This window comes from Drosophila montana, unplaced genomic scaffold (genome assembly GCF_035044405.1).
Source record: "Drosophila montana isolate Dmon_TW-CO22-7 unplaced genomic scaffold, ASM3504440v1 contig_3029_1, whole genome shotgun sequence".
NCBI lineage: Eukaryota > Metazoa > Arthropoda > Insecta > Diptera > Drosophilidae > Drosophila > Drosophila montana.
In genome coordinates, this window is record NW_026997904.1 from 517,058 (window position 1) to 541,323 (window position 24,266).

At 39.2% G+C, this 24,266-nt stretch overlaps 2 protein-coding genes and 2 long non-coding RNA genes across 5 annotated transcripts in view; 1 reads left to right on the plus strand and 3 right to left on the minus strand.

Moving 5' to 3' along the window:
- dally (division abnormally delayed protein) overlaps window positions 1-24,266 on the minus strand; it is an 87,491-nt gene that overhangs the window by 38,987 nt on the left and 24,238 nt on the right. The gene's annotated exons all lie outside the window — the stretch shown is intronic.
- On the minus strand, window positions 10,224-15,156 carry LOC135430531 (uncharacterized). Of its 2 annotated transcripts, XR_010436638.1 has the most exons (4): window positions 14,746-15,156; window positions 10,646-10,711; window positions 10,478-10,592; window positions 10,224-10,408 (listed from the first exon to the last, which is right to left on the minus strand). It is a non-coding gene; the product is annotated as an uncharacterized LOC135430531 (long non-coding RNA). The 2 variants fall into 2 exon arrangements; XR_010436637.1 differs by having other exon boundaries at window positions 10,478-10,711.
- LOC135430527 (uncharacterized) lies at window positions 13,247-14,755 on the minus strand. Its single transcript, XM_064685223.1, has 3 exons — window positions 14,262-14,755; window positions 13,473-14,176; window positions 13,247-13,413 (listed from the first exon to the last, which is right to left on the minus strand). Exons 2-3 carry the CDS (start codon window positions 13,767-13,769, stop codon window positions 13,393-13,395), a joined length of 318 nt encoding a protein of 105 aa, XP_064541293.1. The 5' UTR covers window positions 13,770-14,176; window positions 14,262-14,755; the 3' UTR covers window positions 13,247-13,392.
- LOC135430530 (uncharacterized) lies at window positions 15,039-16,000 on the plus strand. The gene is made up of 3 exons (XR_010436636.1): window positions 15,039-15,167; window positions 15,378-15,530; window positions 15,577-16,000. It is a non-coding gene; the product is annotated as an uncharacterized LOC135430530 (long non-coding RNA).

The following is a 24,266-nucleotide window of genomic DNA, read 5'->3' on the forward strand; positions in this document are numbered from 1 at the left end:
GATTTTTTGGAATATCTCGGCCAAATAATGTCTGATTTGGGAATTTTATACCATTTTTGACTCGTGAGGATCAGCACTGTCGATTGGCATCAAAAGAATGAAAATCTAAATTTTGACCGAAATCGTCGAAATGGCAAGGGGTTACATCACGTTTTTTCTCAATTTCGGGGTCGGTTCGAAAATCAAAACTTTTTTGATGCTTTTTATTGAATATCTTGGGTAAATTATGTCTGATTTTAAAATGTTATACCTTTTTAAATTCGTACGGATCCCTACTATCAATCGGCATTCAAACATTTTAAAAATCGATGGGTTAAAAAAAGTTGTTGACCAAAAACCGATTCGTTTCTAAAGTCAACCTTTTTTTATGATTTTTTGGAATATCTCGGCCAAATAATGTCTGATTTGGGAATTTTATACCATTTTGGACTCGTAAGGATCAGCACTGTCGATTGGCATCAAAAGAATGAAAATCTAAATTTTGACCGAAATCGTCGAAATGGCAAGGGGTTACATCACGTTTTTTCTCAATTTCGGGGTCGGTTCGAAAATCAAAACTTTTTTGATGCTTTTTATTGAATATCTTGGGTAAATTATGTCTGATTTTAAAATGTTATACCTTTTTAAATTCGTACGGATCCCTACTATCAATCGGCATTCAAACATTTCAAAAATCGATGGGTTAAAAAAAGTTGTTGACCAAAAACCGATTCGTTTCTAAAGTCAACCTTTTTTTATGATTTTTTGGAATATCTCGGCCAAATAATGTCCGATTTGGGAATTTTATACCATTTTGGACTCATAAGGATCAGCACTATCAATTGGCATCAAAAGAATGAAAATCTAAATTTTGACCGAAATCGTCGAAATGGCAAGGGGTTACATCACGTTTTTTCTCAATTTCAGGGTCGGTTCGAAAATAAAAACTTTTTTGATGCTTTTTATTGAATATCTTGGGTAAATTATGTCTGATTTTAAAATGTTATACCTTTTTAAATTCGTACGGATCCCTACTATCAATCGGCATTCAAACATTTCAAAAATCGATGGGTTAAAAAAAGTTGTTGACCAAAAAACGATTCGTTTCTAAAGTCAACCTTTTTTTATGATTTTTTGGAATATCTCGGCCAAATAATGTCTGATTTGGGAATTTTATACCATTTTTGACTCGTGAGGATCAGCACTGTCGATTGGCATCAAAAGAATGAAAATCTAAATTTTCACCGAAATCGTCGAAATGGCAAGGGGTTACATCACGTTTTTTCTCAATTTCGGGGTCGGTTCGAAAATCAAAACTTTTTTGATGCTTTTTATTGAATATCTTGGGTAAATTATGTCTGATTTTAAAATGTTATACCTTTTTAAATTCGTACGGATCCCTACTATCAATCGGCATTCAAACATTTTAAAAATCGATGGGTTAAAAAAAGTTGTTGACCAAAAACCGATTCGTTTCTAAAGTCAACCTTTTTTTATGATTTTTTGGAATATCTCGGCCAAATAATGTCAGATTTGGGAATTTTATACCATTTTTGACTCGTAAGGATCAGCACTGTCGATTGGCATCAAAAGAATGAAAATCTAAATTTTGACCGAAATCGTCGAAATGGCAAGGGGTTACATCACGTTTTTTCTCAATTTCAAGGTCGGTTCGAAAATAAAAACTTTTTTGATGACTTTTATTGAATATCTTGGGTAAATGATGTCTGATTTTAAAATGTTATACCTTTTTAAATTCGTACGGATCCCTACTATCAATTGGCATTCAAACATTTCAAAAATCGATGGGTTAAAAAAAGTTGTTGACCAAAAACCGATTCGTTTCTAAAGTCAACCTTTTTTTATGATTTTTTGGAATATCTCGGCCAAATAATGTCTGATTTGGGAATATCTCGGCCAAATAATGTCAGATTTGGGAATTTTATACCATTTTGGACTCTCAAGGATCAGCACTGTCGATTGGAATCAAAAGAATGAAAATCTAAATTTTGACCGAAATCGTCGAAATGGCAAGGGGTTACATCACGTTTTTTCTCAATTTCAAGGTCGGTTCGAAAATAAAAACTTTTTTGATGACTTTTTATTGAATATCTTGGGTAAATTATGTCTGATTTTAAAATGTTATACCTTTTTAAATTCGTACGGATCCCTACTATCAATCGGCATATCAAACATTTCAAAAATCGATGGGTTAAAAAAAGTTGTTGACCAAAAAACGATTCGTTTCTAAAGTCAACCTTTTTTTATGATTTTTTGGAATATCTCGGCCAAATAATGTCTGATTTGGGAATTTTATACCATTTTTGACTCGTAAGGATCAGCACTGTCGATTGGCATCAAAAGAATGAAAATCTAAATTTTGACCGAAATCGTCGAAATGGCAAGGGGTTACATCACGTTTTTTCTCAATTTCAGGGTCGGTTCGAAAATAAAAACTTTTTTGATGCTTTTTATTGAATATCTTGGGTAAATTATGTCTGATTTTAAAATGTTATACCTTTTTAAATTCGTACGGATCCCTACTATCAATCGGCATTCAAACATTTCAAAAATCGATGGGTTAAAAAAAGTTGTTGACCAAAAAACGATTCGTTTCTAAAGTCAACCTTTTTTTATGATTTTTTGGAATATCTCGGCCAAATAATGTCTGATTTGGGAATTTTATACCATTTTTGACTCGTGAGGATCAGCACTGTCGATTGGCATCAAAAGAATGAAAATCTAAATTTTGACCGAAATCGTCGAAATGGCAAGGGGTTACATCACGTTTTTTCTCAATTTCGGGGTCGGTTCGAAAATCAAAACTTTTTTGATGCTTTTTATTGAATATCTTGGGTAAATTATGTCTGATTTTAAAATGTTATACCTTTTTAAATTCGTACGGATCCCTACTATCAATCGGCATTCAAACATTTCAAAAATCGATGGGTTAAAAAAAGTTGTTGACCAAAAACCGATTCGTTTCTAAAGTCAACCTTTTTTTATGATTTTTTGGAATATCTCGGCCAAATAATGTCTGATTTGGGAATTTTATACCATTTTTGACTCGTAAGGATCAGCACTGTCGATTGGCATCAAAAGAATGAAAATCTAAATTTTGACCGAAATCGTCGAAATGGCAAGGGGTCATCACGTTTTTTCTCAATTTCGGGGTCGGTTCGAAAATATAAACTTTTTTGTTGTTTACCAAAAACCGATTCGTTTCTAAAGTCAACCTTTTTTTATGATTTTTTGGAATATCTCGGCCAAATAATGTCAGATTTGGGAATTTTATACCATTTTGGACTCTCAAGGATCAGCACTGTCGATTGGAATCAAAAGAATGAAAATCTAAATTTTGACCGAAATCGTCGAAATGGCAAGGGGTTACATCACGTTTTTTCTCAATTTCAAGGTCGGTTCGAAAATAAAAACTTTTTTGATGACTTTTTATTGAATATCTTGGATAAATGATGTCTGATTTTAAAATGTTATACCTTTTTTAATTCGTACGGATCCCTACTATCAATCGGCAATCAAACATTTCAAAAATCGATGGGTTAAAAAAAGTTGTTTACCAAAAACCGATTCGTTTCTAAAGTCAACCTTTTTTTATGATTTTTTGGAATATCTCGGCCAAATAATGTCTGTTTTGGGAATTTTATACCATTTTGGACTCGTAAGGATCAGCACCATCGATTGGCATCAAAAGAATGAAAATCTAAATTTTGACCGAAATCGTCGAAATGGCAAGGGGTTACATCACGTTTTTTCTAAAAAGTTAAAAAAAGTTGTTGAAAAAAGACCGATTCGTTTCTAAAGTCAACCTTTTTTTTATGATTTTTTGGAATATCTCGGCCAAATAATGTCAGATTTGGGCTATTTTATACCATTTTTGACTCGTAAGGATCAGCACTGTCGATTGGCATCAAAAGAATGAAAATCTAAATTTTGACCGAAATCGTCGAAATGGCAAGGCATCACGTTTTTTCTCAATTTCAAGGTCGGTTCGAAAATAAAAACTTTTTTGATAACTTTTATTGAATATCTTGGATAAATGATGTCTGATTTTAAAATGTTATACCTTTTTAAATTCGTACGGATCCCTACTATCAATTGTCATTCAAACATTTCAAAAATCGGTGGGTTAAAAAAAGTTGTTGACCAAAAACCGATTAGTTTCTAAAGTCAACCTTTTTTGATGATTTTTTGGAATATCTCGGCAAAATAATGTCAGATTTGGGACTTTTATACCATTTTGGACTCGTAAGGATCAGCACTATCGATTCGCATCATAAGACTGAAAATCTAAATTTTGACCGAAATCGTCGAAATGGCAAGGGGTTACATCACGTTTTTTCTCAATTTCGGGGTCGGTTCGAAAATCAAAACTTTTTTGATGCTTTTTATTGAATATCTTGGGTAAATGATGTCTGATTTTAAAATGTTATACCTTTTTAAATTCTTACGGATCCCTACTATCAATTGGCATATAAACATTTATAAAAAAAGTTAAAAAAAGTTGTTGAAAAAAGACCGATTCGTTTCTAAAGTCAACCTTTTTTTTATGATTTTTTGGAATATCTCGGCCAAATAATGTCAGATTTGGGCTATTTTATACCATTTTTGACTCGTAAGGATCAGCACTGTCGATTGGCATCAAAAGAATGAAAATCTAAATTTTGACCGAAATCGTCGAAATGGCAAGGCATCACGTTTTTTCTCAATTTCAAGGTCGGTTCGAAAATAAAAACTTTTTTGATAACTTTTATTGAATATCTTGGATAAATGATGTCTGATTTTAAAATGTTATACCTTTTTAAATTCGTACGGATCCCTACTATCAATTGTCATTCAAACATTTCAAAAATCGGTGGGTTAAAAAAAGTTGTTGACCAAAAACCGATTAGTTTCTAAAGTCAACCTTTTTTGATGATTTTTTGGAATATCTCGGCAAAATAATGTCAGATTTGGGACTTTTATACCATTTTGGACTCGTAAGGATCAGCACTATCGATTCGCATCATAAGACTGAAAATCTAAATTTTGACCGAAATCGTCGAAATGGCAAGGGGTTACATCACGTTTTTTCTCAATTTCGGGGTCGGTTCGAAAATCAAAACTTTTTTGATGCTTTTTATTGAATATCTTGGGTAAATGATGTCTGATTTTAAAATGTTATACCTTTTTAAATTCTTACGGATCCCTACCATCAATTGGCATATAAACATTTATAAAAAAAGTTAAAAAAAGTTGTTGAAAAAAGACCGATTCGTTTCTAAAGTCAACCTTTTTTTTATGATTTTTTGGAATATCTCGGCCAAATAATGTCAGATTTGGGCTATTTTATACCATTTTTGACTCGTAAGGATCAGCACTGTCGATTGGCATCAAAAGAATGAAAATCTAAATTTTGACCGAAATCGTCGAAATGGCAAGGCATCACGTTTTTTCTCAATTTCAAGGTCGGTTCGAAAATAAAAACTTTTTTGATAACTTTTATTGAATATCTTGGATAAATGATGTCTGATTTTAAAATGTTATACCTTTTTAAATTCGTACGGATCCCTACTATCAATTGTCATTCAAACATTTCAAAAATCGGTGGGTTAAAAAAAGTTGTTGACCAAAAAACGATTCGTTTGTAAAGTCAACCTTTTTTGATGATTTTTTGGAATATTTCGGCCAAATAATGTCAGATTTGGGCTATTTTATACCATTTTTGACTCGTAAGGATCAGCACTGTCGATTGGCATCAAAAGAATGAAAATCTAAATTTTGACCGAAATCGTCGAAATGGCAAGGGGTTACATCACGTTTTTTCTCAATTTCAGGGTCGGTTCAAAAATAAAAACTTTTTTGATGCTTTTTATTGAATATCTTGGGTAAATTATGTCTGATTTTAAAATGTTATACCTTTTTTAATTCGTACGGATCCCTACTATCAATCGGCATTCAAACATTTCAAAAATCGATGGGTTAAAAAAAGTTGTTGACCAAAAACCGATTCGTTTCTAAAGTCAACCTTTTTTGATGATTTTTTGGAATATCTCGGCCAAATAATGTCAGATTTGGGAATTTTATACCATTTTTGACTCGTGAGGATCAGCACTGTCGATTCGCATCATAAGAATGAAAATCTAAATTTTGACCGAAATCGTCGAAATAGCAAGGGCTTATATCACGTTTTTTCTCATTTTCGGGGTCGGTTCGAAAATCAAAACTTTATTGATGCTTTTTATTGAATATCTTGGGTAAATGATGTCTGATTTTAAAATGTTATACCTTTTTAAATTTGTACGGATCCCTACTATCAATTGGCATATAAACATTTTTAAAATCGATGGGTTAAAAAAAGTTGTTGACCAAAAACCGATTCTTTTGTAAAGTCAACCTTCTCTGATGATTTTTTGGAATATCTCGGCCAAATAATGTCAGATTTGGTAATTTTAATAATTTTTGGACTCGTAAGAATTAGTACTATCGATTGGCTTAAAAAAATAAAAAATGAAATCTCGAAAATCAAAACTTTTTTGATGATTTTTTGGAATATCTTGGGTAAATATCGTTTGATTCCTACTATTAATTGACACTTATCAAATCATAAATTAATGGGCTCAATATTAATTTTCGACCAAAATCTGTTCGGTTATGATGTCATAATTTTTTAAAGATTTTTTGGAATATCGATTTTTGAATCAAACACCCATTTCAACTGAAAGGCCGCGTCGTGCCGTCTCCGGTGGCAATGTAGCAAGTGTCGCCGGCGGCTCGTATGTATTATGCATTATGCATTCGTGCCAAGTTTGTTAGTTGCTTGCAATTGTTGTTTTTTTTTTCGTTTATGTTGTTTTGAGCATATCGAGTGACGTTCACATAAATTTGTAATTACGTATACGCCATGTAGGTTGCAGTCGAGACGCTTTTTGTGCTGCTGCTGCGTTATTTTCAATTAAGCACTCGCATTCGCATTTTCGAGCGTGCCGCACTCGACTTCCTTATAAAGTTTTTGTTTTTGCGCTTGATTTCGTTTATGTTTTGCTCTTGGGTTGTTTTTTTAATGCGAGTGACTCCACCAATTTTGGGCTGTAATTTATGCGTTGTCTTTTTATTATCGGTCGCCGCTTGTAATTGCAGCCTCTGAATGCGAGAATTCTCCCGAGACTGATTTCTTTTGAATTAAGTACGAGTGAAAGTTGAAGCTGCCCCTTGGCAGGCTGCAGGTTATCGTTTGTCGGTTGTACGTTGTTGCTCTTGGCTGGTTGCAGGTCTTCTGTGCAATTCGGTCAGCCCTCCTTTTTTATAACGGCTTGCAATTAAAAATGTATTAAACTACGTGTGTAGCCCAGCTGTCCCAGCTGTCCAGGGCTGCGGCATTTCCCACGCATCCGCGCAGGAAATGGGCAAACGGCTTTAGCACTTTTTATGCCCCATCTAAAAACTCTTCAATTGCACTAATGAGCCGGCTAGGAAGAAAAAAAAGCATTAAGTAGCTGGAAGTCTGGTCTAGTGACTGGTGTGGAGAGAAACTATCAAAGTGGCTGCGTGACTCACACACAAACGAGCTGCTAAGCACAAATAACCCCATAAGCCATCAATCAAAATAGCCTTGAACTGGCTGTGACAGGCAAACATATGAATACGAATGCGAGTGTGAGTGCGAGTGCGAGTACGAATACTCACGGGTACTCACACAGTAGAAGAGAACTTGGGACATGCTATATATAGAGCATACACAACATGTATGAAATATCTATGAAAATTGACAGGAACAGTCATGAATTTCTTTTTGTTGTTGTTGCCGTTGTTGTTGTTGTTGCTTTTCCCATGGGTGAGCGCGTGTGCGTGCATTGTTGTATGCTCATTTGAATGACAAGAATTTTCTTCACATTCGAATGCTCATAAAAGCGAAAAATATGTAAAAATGTGTTTGCCCAACAGCAACAACAGCAACAACAGCGACAATGGTTGTCGTTTAACAACCGGGCAACATTCAATAAACAACACGAACAACAGCAGCAACAAATGAATGCTATGAATAACTATTCATGTGTGTGTGCGTGTGCGAGTGTGACTGAGTCGGCATGACATTCATATATTTAAGTTTTTTTTGGCGAATTGAATTGCAAAGGCGCTTTCATGCGTCGTTGCATTGAAAAACTGCAACTGATGTACAAATTGACGTAATGAGCTTTGCTGCAAACAAATCCAAGAAACGTTTCCGGTGGTTCGATTCACGGTTCACTCCATCGTCTTGCCTTAAGGTTCGACTCTTCGGGCTGGTCTTCCATATTTGTAACTAAACTAAATTTGATTCATTTCATTCCATTTACAACAATTTGGTAGAAAGTTCAGAAAGAAAGAACAGATTGCAACTATTATTTTCACAACATAAAAAGTCTGCAAAGGCTTACAATAATATTTTCAAGATACAAACTCACAAAATGTGGCTAAGGTTTAAGTTTAGCTTCGACTGTTTCCGCCAACTCATCAGGCTTAAAATTTGCCTGCTGCTAAAAAGAGTAAATAAAATTTCCAGGCTCAAATCGGCCATGGAGTACAAAAATTGTAACATAGTTTTGTAATAGATCACAGAGAAACATTAAAACGCAGCAGAGCATTTTTAATGGCAAGCCCTGTTATTGACTTGAGAGTACACCCATTAACAAGAAATGATCTTAGGACGAGCTTGTAACGAATTTGTAGTTACATTTCGCAGTTAAGCACATTGTTTGCCCTCGGCTCGAGTTTGAGTTATGACCCAAGACTGGGGCCTCAGACAGCAGTATCCAGTCGCAGTCCATGGCCTATGCCCATATGCGATTTGCATGCCAACTAATTGCGAGTTGCGTTTTATGCAAATCACATTTCTGTCTGCGCACAGCTAAAGTGAACGCTAATAAAGTTAACAACTTGTTTTGGCTTTTATTTAAATCTTTTTTGTGCGACAGCGTGCGCTAATTTCTTATACTCCCAATGCGAGCGGGGCATAGCCGTGGGGCAGCTGTGTGGCAGCTGCGGCGGGGCACTGTTGCGCGTGCGCCATGAATGCGCACAACTGACTTTGTGTCTACAACTGCGTCTGTCAGTTTGTCAGCCTGTCTGCAGACATAAATTTCACATTTGACACTTTTCAGGCGTCGGCGACGACGCACAAAACTCACAAAATGCCACATGCAACATATTTGCAATGGCAAGGGGCGCATGCCGCGCGGCGACATGCGTCGTTTGTTGTAAATTTATGCGCCAAGGTGTTGGCGTGTGTGTGCCTGTGTGTGTGTAGAGGTGTGAGTGCGAGGTGTGTGTGTGGGTCGCTTGACATGTAATTAGTGCGATCTCAACACTTCTGTTACAGTTTTTTCTCCATTTTTTCCATTTTATTATTATGGCGCTGGTAATTTGCTTATGAATATGTTAAAATTCAATTGCCACACTCCGAGCGGCTGTCACTGAGCGACCCGCGCAGTGGGTGGCATAGAATTAATTGTGGAATGCTATAGGAACTGGCCAAGTAAGCATTTCACATATCAAACAAGTTGAGTTGCTATGCTGAATGTTAATTGAATAAGATATGCCCAATCTAATGCCTGTGCCTCAGCCTCAGACTCAGCCTCAGACATCATCAATTTATGACAAGCGTACAGAGTTCACTGTGGAATAGAAATTGCTGCTGTGATTAACAGAAAACAAAGTACATTTATAATACTGACAACTGTGCACATTGAGCACATTAATCAACCGGCTTAAATCTGCATCTGGCCCAAAGCTCGAGCTTCAAGTTGAAGTCCAAGTGGATGTATCGGGGCTAAACGAGTCATAGATATACGAGTGCCTCGTTTGTATCTGCTTATAGTTTGGCACAATTATGATATATGACGCCTGGCCACATTATGGAAAACATGTGAAAAACTGCACGCGATCATTAGACAACAGCAACAGCAGCAAGAGCAACAACAGCAACAAAAACAAAGCCTTGCCATTGAAAATGCGCAGCAACAATTTTCACAGTTGTCGGAGTTGACTCAAAGGAGCAGAGGGTGGACGGGCAGAGGGGAAGGAGGAGCAGTAGGAGGCAGAGCTGTCGAAAGATTAATGACAGCACAAACATCGGGCGCACACATGGACATGGATATATTTGTATGGACTTACTGGATAGACGACGGCTCATCCACAATCGAGGCAAAGGCCTTGGCGCTGCCTCAATTAAATGATACACTTGCATTTTAATTAAATTACATGAGCGCAAGAAAAACCAACGAATTCTCCATGTGGCAGGCCTCCCTTCCTCCGCCTACTGTGGCAACAGCAGCAGGGAAACGTCATGGAAATCACTTTTCAAGATGGATTGCATTGCAAAACGAGGCGTGACGACAATCTGATGCCCTCTGCATAACCAGATAATTAGATGGGCAAGTGAAAGGAATGTGAGCTATGTGAATAGATGGCACATTAAATTGTTGCATCAAAAAATGTTGCAGCAATAATTATGATAACAAACCTTAAAGGCTTGGGTCTTAAATCTTATGATACACATTTTTGGCAGCATCTATGCAAGTACTCATGCAGATCGAATGTCGAACGGACCATTTGCCTGGACTTCCAGTTGTTTGTGGCTGTTCACGTACACGTTGAATGCTGGCCAAGAAACCTGTTCCCAAATACTTACGCACATGCAAGAGATACACACAGATACACGCATACATGAAGAGAGGCGGCTTAGTCGTATACACACCTGCAAAAGAGTTTAAGAAATAAAATTGAATAAGTTATGCGTTAGCGCAAATTAAGATGAATGTCATAATTTCAATAAAAATTAAATCTATTTTCAAAATTGAAATGGCCAAAAACAAAAAAGCGTGGACAAGCGCGACAAACGACCCATCCGAACCTAAGCCAACCAGTTCCCGCAGCGCAAGATACAAAAAGTGGCTTTGATGGCAACTCTCACACGCGCCCACACACAAAACCGACCGCTTACCAGTTTCGGCACAGACCTCTCTATACCCTCACCTGGGCTGGGGCTGCCAACATTTCGCGCTTGTCACAAGTCCATTTTCGGATGGCTAATCGCGCGAGTCTTGCATAAATTTTGTATGATTTTTTGACAATTTCTATTGTTGTTTTGTCTCGATTTTTAATTTGTGCCCCGACCCCGCTCTGCTTTGTGCATTTCAAATTTTTCTACTTGCAGCCAAACGGCAGACCTTAAATAAATTCTAAAAAATATATATGTATATAAATTCTACCAGAAGCCGGCATAAAGTTTACGTTACGTACAACTTAAGTTGTTGTTGTTGTTATTGTTGCTGTGTTTTCTGGTTGCTTGCCAAAATGCCAAAAACTAACAAAGTGGAAGACCGCGTAGGATGTGCTGCAGCAGCGAGCAGCGAGCACCAGACAGAGGCAGAGGCAGAGGCAGAGACAGCCAGCGAGAGGGGGCGTGGCTGTGTATCTGTATCTTTTGTGCCGCTGTCGGCTTGCTTTGATATTAAATCGAGGCGAAAAGCAGAAAACAACAACAACAACAATCGAATCAAAAACAACTGAAGAGATACCCAAAAATGCTACAGAGCGTGCAAGGAACGAATTCTTTTAATTATTTTATAAAATTATGTCGATTGGAGGAGAAACAGCAAGAAATATTTTGCCTTTTAACTATTAATTTGATGTTGTCTAAATAAATTATGTTAATTACTTTATAACTCGGTTGCTCGATGGGCGTTTGAGCTAGTTCTTCAAATCACACGGAAATCAAACTTATGCCATAATTTTATTTAATGACATTTTAATGTATTGTTTTTAGAGGTTACGTAAAAGATTAACAACTAATGCATAAATTAAATCAAGAAAATTACAACAAAGACAACAAACAAAGGTAAATTAGTTTAAGCGCATTTTAAAGGTCCACATTTTCAGCCTCTAAAAGTCAAAAAAACATTTTTAAGAATTTAAATAGTTTTCTTTGTATTTCGCAACAAGTTTGCTTATACAATTTTAATAAACATCCATCAAGTTTTTTTTAAAAAACAAATTTACGACTATTTTTAAAATTTTCTAATGAATTTATTTGTGTCTTTTCTTATAGTTCATTTTTTATTTAGTTATATTTTCGGTTTGGCAAATTCTTGTTAAGTTTTTATTTTTCGTAGAGTGGAAAAAGAATGTGTTGGCACACAATAAACATGAACGGAAGCAGTTAATTTCTTAATTACAGATTTAATTTGCCATGCGAACGCGACTTTAATGACAATACAAATACATAAATATGTGTGCATATAAATGTATATAAATAAATAAAAGCAAGTAAGAGTGTGCCAGTCGGCAGTCGGCTCGGCTAGGGGATACCCTAATATCAGCGACAAGCTGGCGGTAGAAACATTATAACATTCTTTCAATCTGTATGATATTTATAAGGCTTAAATATGGCATATAAAAGTCTTGATTTGTCCAATTTTATATCAGATGAGGTTTAGAAACTTTTGAGTTATCCTTAGAAAGCCATTTCACAAAATAAATATTCTACGATATTATTACCTCTACCCTGTTCTCTTTTTATATATACTTATATATACATATATCATAGCAGATTTTAACCTTTTGTAGTTTTCAACACGATGCGTTTATACGCAGAAACGGTTTATCAAATTTTCTTCAAAATCTGCTGCCACTTCCTTGGACTTGTTCATAGGACTAGATCAACTCAGCTCCTCATCCTCATCAGAAATATCAATGCTTGACGGGCTCGGCAGCTGCTGCTTCTGCCTGTTACTCAAAAACCAATCTACCCTTTTAGCCGCATTTTCAAATGGGTTATGCCAATTTTCAGCTAGGCCTATAAATACTTGTTTTAGCATTTAAATATGGCTGAAAGACAACGCCGTTGGCATACTTTGAATATGCATTAGTTTGACTGGCAATTTTGGAGCATTGGCTAAGTCGTGATATAACAGAAAAAGAGAAGAAAAAAATAAAGAACCGACTGAGTCGGGGCCCTGACCCGCCTGTCGTGCGGATCGTGTGTGTAGTGTATAGCTTTGTGCACATAATGGGCAGCGTCTCATTTGCATTTAACAAGTGTTTACAATTAAACAACGAGCGAGACCAACTGTCAACTGTCAATTGAATCGAATGCCTGATTAATAATCGCACGCTCTGGCTGAAAGGGGTGAAAGGGCTTGGATTTCAACTGTTTGAACAATTACTGACAATTAGTTATAACGAGTGTCAAATGTTGGTACATTGAAAAGTCATTTGCAGACAGAAACATCGAATTCCTGACTACATGTATTTTTATTGTCATAGGCCTCAGATATCACGCATACACACATATGGATCGCATTTGTATCTACGTCTATTGCATGTATCTTTTGCCCAGTCAGAGCGCGCACCTCTTCTGCGGCTAATTTGTATTCATTAGCTGGCCCCGTTCGCAGTCTGTAATTTAAAATCGTTAAAAGTTTAATGAGGCGTTAATAATATGGTTTCTGTTTTACTTTTCCTCCGCCAGCACCTACTCGCCTGTCCGTGTCCGCTCCGTGTCCCTCTCTCTTTAATTTTCTCGCGTTGTCGCCAACGTTGTCATTGCTTTTTACTGCAAATAAGCGCCAGAGCATTACAACGCGCCGCAGTCCCAGACCCAGTCCCAGTCCGGGTCCCAGCCGCAGCCGCAGCCGCAGCCGCTGTCGTGGTCGTGTCCTCAGTCGCTTTCCGAGACCCGGCCACAGGTATCTCCATGCCCAGACCAGCCCATCCCACCCATACGTGCCTGTCTGGTTTAGGATCTGGCACATGGCGCTGCGACTTGGCGGGCAGAATGGGTTCTCTCTCCCGGCGTCTGTTGTGGTTAGCGCTGGGAACTTAATTGACTTGCAAGTGACTAATTGTGCATGCGTTCGACACGGGCGTCTGACGAGGGAATACGAGAGAGAGAGAGAGAGAGAGAGGGGGAGAGCGGACTGGCTGCCACATGCCGCCGAGGTGCGTGTAATATGAGCCAAGTGAAGAGTGTCTCGCAAATGAAGTTGTTGAGTCGTTCTTGATTAGCTGTCGCAGTGCTTGGCCTGCTTATTGTTATTGTTATAGTCGCTGTCATTGTCAGGCGAGACGCATAAGAAGCTTTCAAAGGAAGACGACGACGGAGACGGCGACGGCGACGGCGACGATGATGACAGTGCACAGGCAGAAACTTGGCCAGGAACTTGGTCACCAGAGCCCAGAGCGCAATAAAAAGTTGTCATTCGAGTGTTAAGCGCAGAAATTTAAAGCCAAGACGAAAAACTTACGTATTTAACTAAAGCTGTATTTGAAATTTCTTATAGTTCAGAAAATGCTATCAAATTTCGTTGCATGATTATTTTTTATGAAAATTAATGGCCCAGCGCAGTGAAGCATTTGACATTTTGGCTGCTGACCGTTTTGGTTGACAGTTTTTTAGTCGAGCAATTTTAGAATTAGCCAACAAAGCCGCAAAAAACAAAAACATCACGAAAATATGGCACATGCTGTTTGTGTCAGAGATTTCGGACTCGGATTTGGAGTTGGATTTGGATTTGCAGCGATTGTCAAAGTATGAAAAAAGCCAAAAAAGCATTGCAATTGCGGCAATTGTATTTGCCTTTTTTGTCATTGATATGTACAATAAATTGTCACGAAATTGTCAGCCTGGGCTCCGACAACAACAACAACGACAGCAACAAAATTGCCTTGTGTCATGTGTCACAGATCGGGTTTCATGCATTTTTCATTATTTACAATTCTTATAAATACCTATGTGGGCCGCCTTTTCGGCAAACGAGACCCGTGCATAATGTGAGGTCAAGAGCTATTAGATTAAATTAACATAAATCAACTAATTGCCGTTAAATAATTTAACTTGGGGCCAAGAAAGCAAAACCATAATTAACGAAATTTAACTTCATTAAAATCAAAGTCCAAACGAAAACAATTACGAAGAAATTTGTGAGATAAATGTATACAAGCGAATATAATGTTGACTTGGAAATTTTGTACAAAAAATCCCCAGAGCTTATGTGTGTAGAGTATAGAAATTAATTGTTAACTAAATGAATGAATTTTTAAAAATAAATATTGACTAAATACAACTCGAAAGACTTCAATCTGAAGGCAGCCACAAGTTCAAGCTCATTAACAAGCTCTTGGTCTTTAGCTGGACTACGATACAAGCCGTAGTCAGTTATTTTTTTTCCTTTTGTTTTTCTTTTATGTGTTTTACTATGTTAACTGCGGCAGAAACACGAGTTGCCTCAACAATGTACGCAAAAAGTTAAGCCGCATGCACGTTGGCAATTTGTGTCCGCGGCTTAAAAGGCTTTTGCTTTTTTTGCGTAATTAACTTAAAAGAACATTAACAATAAATTAGCAAATTTATGGCATTTCAGCAAATGTTGTTCGAGTAACAAAAAGCAACGAGAGAAGCGGCCAGCAAAGCCGCTGATAAGGCAAAAACAAGGGAAAAAGCCAAATGTAAAAAACAGCTGAAGAAAAACGTGCTGCTAAAGACAAGAAAGAGTGTAAAGGAAAACCGAGCGAAGGTATACGAATAATTATAATAAAGTGATAATGGTATATATTTTACAGCGTTTTGAGTTAAATGCAAAATGACAGGGCCTGTCACTACAACAACAACAACAACAACAACAACAATAATAACGACAACAACAAAAGCAAATTGTCAAAGGTGCCGCATCTGTTGGCCATTTGGCAGTTAGGCAAATGAGTTAACTCGAGTTGAATTTTAGCTGAGTTTGCGTGCCGCGCTGTGGCACGTTCGTTTATTGAAGCCAGCGACTCCTCTTGAATTTTCCCAATCGTCGCCCGAGGGCAGCATGAGCTGGGCTTCTAATTAGCCAACTCAAATTGGCCGCCGGTTAAATATGCATTAATTAAGTGCTAAACGCATCGAAGCGAGCGGCGAAAGTTTGCACAGTTGGCCAGTGTTGGCCAGGGTGGTGGTTGGTGGCTTGGGGCCAGTGCTGTTAAACGTAATAAATAAATAAGCTAATTGCACACAAAGTTAGCGGCATTTTCAATGGCAGTTGCAGTCAGTTGGCCATTTAAAAACAATTACAAGCACATTTCCAAAATCGCCCACGCGAATGTCATAAAATTGCATCAATCACCAGCCAGAACGACAGCAGCAACGGCAGCTGGAAGAGTGGCAGCAACGGGGGCGGGGGCAGCAGCCACAAATGTTAAGTCATTTTTGGGTCATTTGAAATGCTGAGGCAATGAGTTGGCAATATGTTGGAAAATCGCATCCAACAAATCTGGCAAATACATTAGTTTTAATTGCTTGCCTGGGGATGATGTCACTGCCCCAGCAGCAGCAGCAGCAGCAGCTGCCCCAGTGCCTGCCCCAAAGGAGCTGCAGCAGCAGCAGTCAACAGTGGGGGGCGCAGCATTTGCCAGTTGTTTAGCCTTGTCGCACGACACAATGGCAATAAACTGGCTTTGGCTGCAGTTGCTGCCAATGTTGCTTCATTTGTTGCTGTTGTTGCTGTTGTTGTTGCTGCTGCATTTGTTGCTGCTGCTGACACAGTTGCCGTTGTCGTCGTATTGTCTGCCGCGACTGCAGCGCTAAACGGTTTTGGCTTTGCTTTGCCAGCAACAGCAACAAAGTCTCAAATGCGATTACAGTGGAGCCAGGCTATGTTGTCTATTCTGTCAATCTGATTATGGTATTGCATTTATATATATTTTATATACATATTTTATTTTATGTGCGGCTTCTATCTTATCATAGTATAGCGAAATCAAATGCGCAACAAATAAACGTAAATTGACAACGAACTGAACTTAACGCTAAATATTATCTATGGAGGTGCTTCCCCAACATGAACTGATTTGTTTGTCGTATTTACTTAATAATATTTAATAGATACAGATACAAATAGCTATGTCAAATAACACATTTAAGCTCAAGAGCAGCTAAAATGATTACTTAATTAAATTTCTTGGCAAATGAAAATGTGTTCCTTTCCCTGACGAACACACTCTGGAGGAAAATCAAAGTATATTGGCGAAGCACTTAAAATCCAGAAACTTGAATCCCATAAGGACCCAAAGTTCGTATATAACTAAGAAATAGCTCACCAAGCCCCTACAACTATGTGCAGATATGTTCGTCATCTCTGTGCTTCACTGTACTTACACAACGTTTATATAATTAATTTGAAGCAGTTTATTTGTTGCCTTTTTTGCGCTTGCTTTTTACTATTTACTAATAAGCATTTTGCTATTTATTTATTTATCTTTGGCTCTTTGTTAGTTGCGTGCTTTGTTTAACAATTAGCGCTGTTTCCATACGCCATTCGCCATTTGCCAACTGTCAATTGTCAATTGCAGTGAAAATGCTTTAACAAGTTGGGCTTTTCCAACAATGGAAACAATGTGCGATTCACATCTTTACGGCACGTGTGCAAACGCGTACAGACCAGGCCAACAACAAAGGCCATTCGGCAGATTTTCTATTTTCATTCAAAATTAACTCAAAATAGAAACTAAAATAACAAAAGAAATGCAAAAACAAACTAAAATTGATTTGTGGCAATATAGAAATGCGATTTTCACAGCCAAATGCGCAGATGAAAAGGCAAATGCAAATGCAACTGCAACTGCAATTGGGAACCGTGACTGCAACTGACTCATCGGCAGTTGGCAGCCAACGCGACGACAGTGTGTGCCGAAAGTCCGCGTCGCGCTAATTTGGCAACTAAACGCGCAACTGTTCGTCCGTCTCGAAGGCCCCGCCGTCTGTCTAACTTTTTGCGGCTATTCTCTTTTGGCCGCTTTTATTTCATTTTATTTTTATTAAATGAAACTGTTTTGCGGATGGTTTTATGCCCTGCGGTCATGTGTGTATGCCCTGTAATTAGAAGCCGGCGCAAGAGCTGCTTGCCAAGGCTTTTATAAAAACCTATTTCCATCTTTTTACTGAACATGAAACGAACCTGACTAGGACAAAGCTTAATCTTGGCCTGAACCGAACCGTTTTTTGTATTTTAATAAAAGGAAACAATGTTAATTTACAATAAATTAAATTGATTCAAACTTTGGTTTCATAGATGTGGATAAGGCAAATCTTAAAGCGTGACATTGGTCTGCACTTTAAATCAAACTCTTTTGTTGTGTTTGCCCTACTTAACTAGTTTTAATTTTCAATTGCTTTCATATATACATGAATTCGATATACCCTAACCCCCACCCACACACATGCACAGCAAGGAAATATAATTCAATAAATTATGTATATTCCTTGGAAATCTTTGTTTTATAAACGAATATCGAATAACCAATTAAACTTGTGCTTTTCATAGTTATTGCATTTGGTATCTGCTATTTATATATACTTATATCAGAGCTCGGTATACCCTATCACATGTAGGGGCTATCATTTGATGACTGTTCACGCAATGAGGCGGAGCGCGACAAATGTTTGCGGCGAGTTGCCAAGTTGACAGTTGCGCTTTTTATACCAGATTCATTGGGGTGGTGCTTTTGTGTAGGGTGGTGGAGAGAGGGGGGGAGGGAGGTAGGTGGGCATCATCTGGTGACATTTTTGTAGTTGCTCCGTTGCTCTCGAGGCTCAGCCGGTCTGTGGTACACTCGGTCACGGGGTCTTTGACACTTTGTGCGCTCGCGCTCGCACTTGCACGCGGCGAGGGCAATTAAACAGTAGCCGGGGCCCAAAATACATATATCTAAATACATACACACACACACACATATATATATATTTATATGTGCATATGTATGTTTGTCTATATGATTCCCGGATGCATTGCATAAGCTGCGCATCAAATTGCCGGGTTTGCTTGGGGCGCAAAATATTTGCCAGCTAAATTTAGCGACGCGTCAAAATACATAAAAAGCCTCGGTTCGGGCCATTTGAATACTTTGCTGCTTGTTTTCTAAACATTTTAATTTTGCTTTTTCTTATTTGTTTTCCCATTTTTTTTTTCGCTGGTGTAAAGTGTAGCTGCCAAAATTTCGTAGACGCGCATAAATTAAGCATTTTAAATGATAAACGCGTGAGTTGTTTTTAGTTCGCCTTTTCGAAACGCTCGAAATCAGAAATATGTCGAAATATATACATGTATGTGGAGCTTATTTGGCTGTTATTTATTTATTTATGGACTCGTATGCGTTACGGCAAGTTGCTGCTATGCTGGCAAAATAATTTCGTCAATTATAGTATTGGCCAAATATTTGTTTAATAAATCAGACAGACAAAGAAAACCAACACAAATACAAATAAAAAATATGTGTAAAGAAATATGAAGCTCATAATTTATAACGAAAAAATCAAATTCGTGGCATTTGCTGCATTTCGCAGAAGATTTATGCGTTGTCGCATCCCAAAGCTTTCGCGGCTTTCGTGGCTTTAATTAATATTTATTTATAGTTCGCCCACTCTATACTCTACACGCCCTTTGGGCTGCTTTGTGCTGTTGTCACACTTGTAATCGATATATTTTATACGTTGATTATTTGTGCAATATACCCCCCCCCCCCCTCGAGCGACCCTGCTGCCCCTCAGGCCACCTTTGCATACGTCTGTCTGCAGGCGAAAGTAGCTCAAGTTTATTTGATGGGCTGTTGAGTTGTTATATGGGGTTTTTGGGGACTTGGGGCTGGGCTCTGCCTGGGGATTTATGTTATGCGGCAACATGATGTATTTTATGTGCCGATGTGTCGAGCCAATGTCTGCCTGTGTGTGTGTGTGTGTGTGTGTGTGTGTGTGTGTGTGCGTGATATCTGGCCACAAATTTATGCATCGTATTTAAATATAACGTTGCAATAAAGCAAAAATGCGAAGGCCTGAAAAAGTATATCATGTGGCAAAGAACCAAGAAAAATGAGATTTATTTGTTTTCATTTGATGCCACAGTCCGGGCAAAGTATTCAATTTACTTGATACAAATGGCTGCCCAGCAAAATCACGCACAACGAAAAAAGCTAGAAATTTGGCCAAGTAGAGAGAATAAAACTTAATTAATTAGTGTCAAAATGGCGCGAGCCGCCGCTTGGCAGCAGCCAAAGCCAATCCATAGACCACTTCACTCCACCAATCGGCTCCACTCGGATCCGCGACATCCGGGTCACAGTTCTGGCCGGAGTCGGTGCCTGCTCCGCTGTTCTGCTGCTCCGCTGCTCTGCTGCTTCCTGCTTGGCTGTCATTTGGCAAATTAATGGAATCAGCGCAGCTATTAGCCGAGTGTGCGGCCGGCTACAAGAAACGCCAATGATATTATCAGAGCCCAGGGTTGGCGCGCCGCAAAGCCAAACGAAGCAAAGGCAAAACTTAAAAAAAAAAAATATTTGGCAAAGTCGCCGCCACATAACGGTAATTTATCTTTTAGCACGAATTATCGATCGATTTTGTGGCATTTCTCGCAACGAGTCGCACAGAATTTTGCTCAACTTGCCAGTTCTTGGGGCAAACTTAATGCTTTATCTGTGCATGTTTGCCATTAGGTAACTGTCAGAGTGGGTGGTCGGGTGGTGGGGTTATAATGCGCGACTCAATAGACTGTTAACTTGGCTTATTGAGTTGTACAGCCTGCCCCGACAAGCTGGTCGTTGCTGTTGTTGTTCTTGTTGTTGTTTTCACTGTCGACCTTTTTATCGCCTGACAAGTATCTACAGAGTCGCCAAGTCGAAGTCTGCTGCTGCCGCCGGCTCAAGTCATTTTCGTTGTGGCAGCATTTGGTAATGAATAGGGGGTGCGCCCGGGTGGCAAACGGGCAACAACATTTTTGGCACGCGAAAACTTGCGCTTATTCAATTTTCAGCTGCCGCTGCCGTTGACGCCGCCGCCGGCCAACGTGGCGTATGAGCGCTTCCGCTTTGCCTCGCTTCCGCTGCGCACGCAACATGAGCGGGAGTTGACTCCCTGTCTGGTCCTTGTAGCCCTGCCCATCCCTGCCCAGCCCTGCCCGGCCTGCCCCCTAAAATATTTCGAATGTACATGAACAAAGCGCGCCGCGGCAATCATTCATAGTGGCGTCGTCATTGTTGTGTGTCCTGCTCCTGCTCCATTCCCAGCTCCGAGTTTGTTTGCCGTTCTTCCGTTGAATTCGGCGCACACGAATCCCTTTTTTGCATGCGATGCCGACAACAACGGCAAACTTTTTGACTGTCTGCCCCAAACACTGAGCCCTGCCAGGACACCCAGGAGCTGGTTAGACACACACCTGCCTGGCTGGCTGGGCCCCTTTTGCTAATTAAGATGAATGCGTCGCGCGTTTAGCAGCTTAAATGATACGGAAGTTTCGGCTGATGAGCAAATTTAATTTGGTAAATGATGTAGCTGATAGTTTTCTTGCAGTGTACGCATATCGCATTTGACGGCAGCGTTGTTTACATTTGCATAAGCATATGAGTGAATGGCTGGCAGAGGACCTCTGCCACGCATGCTGGCAAGCTGGACGCCCCGCTGTGCTCAGCCCTTCCCCTTTGCCTTCCCTGTTGTATATGTGCTTATATAATCCCTAATATTCAAATAAGCCAAATGTGAAAATGCCAGCGTGTAAGCCCAGTGGCGAATTGGCCAAAGCTAAAGGGTTGGCAAAGCATCTCGACTTCGCTGCCATTATTATATAAGCCAAGAAGTTGAACAAACTTTTTCGAAGATGCGAGCGTGTGATTAATAACGCATTTCTGCGAGTTGAGCGAAACGAAAAAGTTATGATAAATAACAAACAATTTACACAAGAGCACAGGCCAAATATTTAAAGCTGTTCGAAATTTAATATGTTTCATGAAATTGTTTTGAGATGCTTGACTGTGAGATAGGGGACATAAAGTAAGGCTCTACCCTGAAATTTCTTTAATTTGTGGGCTGGCTTTCAAAAAGTGAAATATGCCTCATCTGTATAAACTATACGAGAGCCTACAGACCAAATTTTGTGTGTATAGTTCTTATAATACTCGAGTTATGCTTAAAAATCAAAGTTTGAATATCGATATTTATCGATATGTAATGATAGACTTAATCTGTGTATGATATAAGAGAATAAACATTTAAAGTCTCTAGGCCTTTAAGTTTCCGAAGTCGAAAATATAGACTGACGGAATATATACTTTATAGGGCCGGGATGATTCCTTCTACCTGTATATTGGCACAAGAGTATAATCCCCTTTTTAGCAATAGTCAGAGTATACAAAGTCGAAAGGCTTTTGGCACTTATACATTTTATTTATTTGGAATTCAATTAATTTTCAATTTATGTGCAAACCTAATATATAAAATTTGCCTCGCGAAAACACAAGCTATCAATTTCCTCCCAATAATTCCTGACACCCCTTTCATGTGCCTGAGCAGCCTAATGTCAAGTCAACCCCTTCACGCACAGCTCGAGTACAGGGTGTCTTTCGCCTCATATGGAAAATCAATAGCACGGACAAGCGAAATTTTATTCTCTCGATATGTTCTGCTACTTCCTGTAACTTGGGTATCGCCTAGTTGTTTATTTATTTAATTTTTTTTTGTTTTTTTTTGCGTGTCAGATTTATGCAACACGCAACAGACGTGACTTTGTCATGTTGCGTGTTCGCAGTTAATGCGACTATAATTTAATTTTTTTTTTTTCATATCGCCGCCTTGGCAAACTGTTACAATTGCGCGAGAGTTCATCCCTTAAACGGAACGGGATGGCAACTGGGCTGGGGTGGCAGCTTGTGGTCGCAACTGAAATTGTGTTGCAATTGTCTCGTGTCGAGTCGGGCGGGCTGGCCGCTTGACTGATGAGCTTCAGCACCGCACGCTGGCAGCGGCAATCAGCAACCCTCTTCAAAAATTAAGTCGTGTCGAAATCGATGCCAGTTGTGGGAGGCAGCAGCCGTTGCTGACGTTGACGTCGACGACGACCGCATGTCAATCATAATTAAAAGTTTCAGACCAGGGTTTCGGGGTGATTCGGGGTTTTCGGGCTTTCCAGGCAGGCTTTCGCTTATCTTATCGTGCGCTTGATTGCTTGCCAAACACATTGCGCCCAGTCAGCTGCTCATTTAGTCAGTCCATGCCTCAGTCAGTCAGTCAGTCAGTCAGTCAATCGCAGTCATTCATGCTCTGGCCGGCCATTCATTCAACCGTTCATTCATATTGCAATCCATTCTGGTCTTTATCAAACATCTCCTGCCCAATAAGGCGCTGCCCATTCAGTCGCCGCCTATGGCTCTGCCAGCCGCTGCTTCTGCTTCTGCTTCTGCTGCGGCTCATTATCAATTTCCAATGTTGCACAGAGCAAAATGTGCGTGCAATCGTGCAGCAGTTGCAAGTCGCATCTGTCAGTGGCAGCTAACAAACTAGGCATTGTGCCTTGTCTCCCATTCCCCCCTAAACCTGCTCCCGCTCTCCACCTCCATCTGCCGCTGGTTGTCGTTGTCGTTGTCGTCGTCAATGTGTCTGCAACAATTGTTGCTCTCCATTTGCTGTCAGGCTCCCAGTTGGCTTCTACCTTCTGCCTGCCGTCTGCTGCCCCTGTCTGTCTATTGTCTCTTGCAACTGTCTGTTGTCGCTTGAAGACGTCGCTAGCAATTGCTGTGATTCGGGTTTTTGTTCCTGCTGCTGCTGCTGCTGCTGCTGTAGCTGTAGCTGGGGCATTGGGGCAGCAACATTCACGTCGAGAGCCATATCCAGCGCACTTACACTTATTTGCCGCCATGCACGCTGCGTGCCTGGCAAGTCAACTAGGCATGCAGCCATCAATGCCTCATCAACTGTGCTCAGCAGCAGCTAGCGAAACTAAATGACAGTGCGTGTCAAACTGTGCGCTTACCTGCAATGAAAAGATGCGAAATATACAAATTAGTAAAAGAAAACTGAAGTTGAAAGAAATATTTATATTATTAATATTACTTGAATTATATGTTATATTTATTAGAAATCATTATCATATTCCAAAATTATTATTGTTATTATTCTTTCACACTTTCACCCGCATCTGCTGGCAATATTGACTTGTGTGGGATATCTCTCACCTTACTTGAACTATAGACTAATTTGTTAATTTGTGTGTTGTCTAGTGTATCCATCGGATGGCCATAAAATAGTTTGAAATGTTTAGCATTTTGTTTGAATTGAGATTTAATTATGTGGCAACAAGCGCATCAACATAAACTGGCGTGCAGAAACTATTTGAGCAGGCGGCTCTTCACAAACAACTTTTCACAGGTTTTTCCTCTTTTCTGTTGTTGTTGTTGTTGTTGGATTTTCCTCTGCTCTGATGCCATGACTGACAAGCCCGGTGCACGTTTCGTTTCGA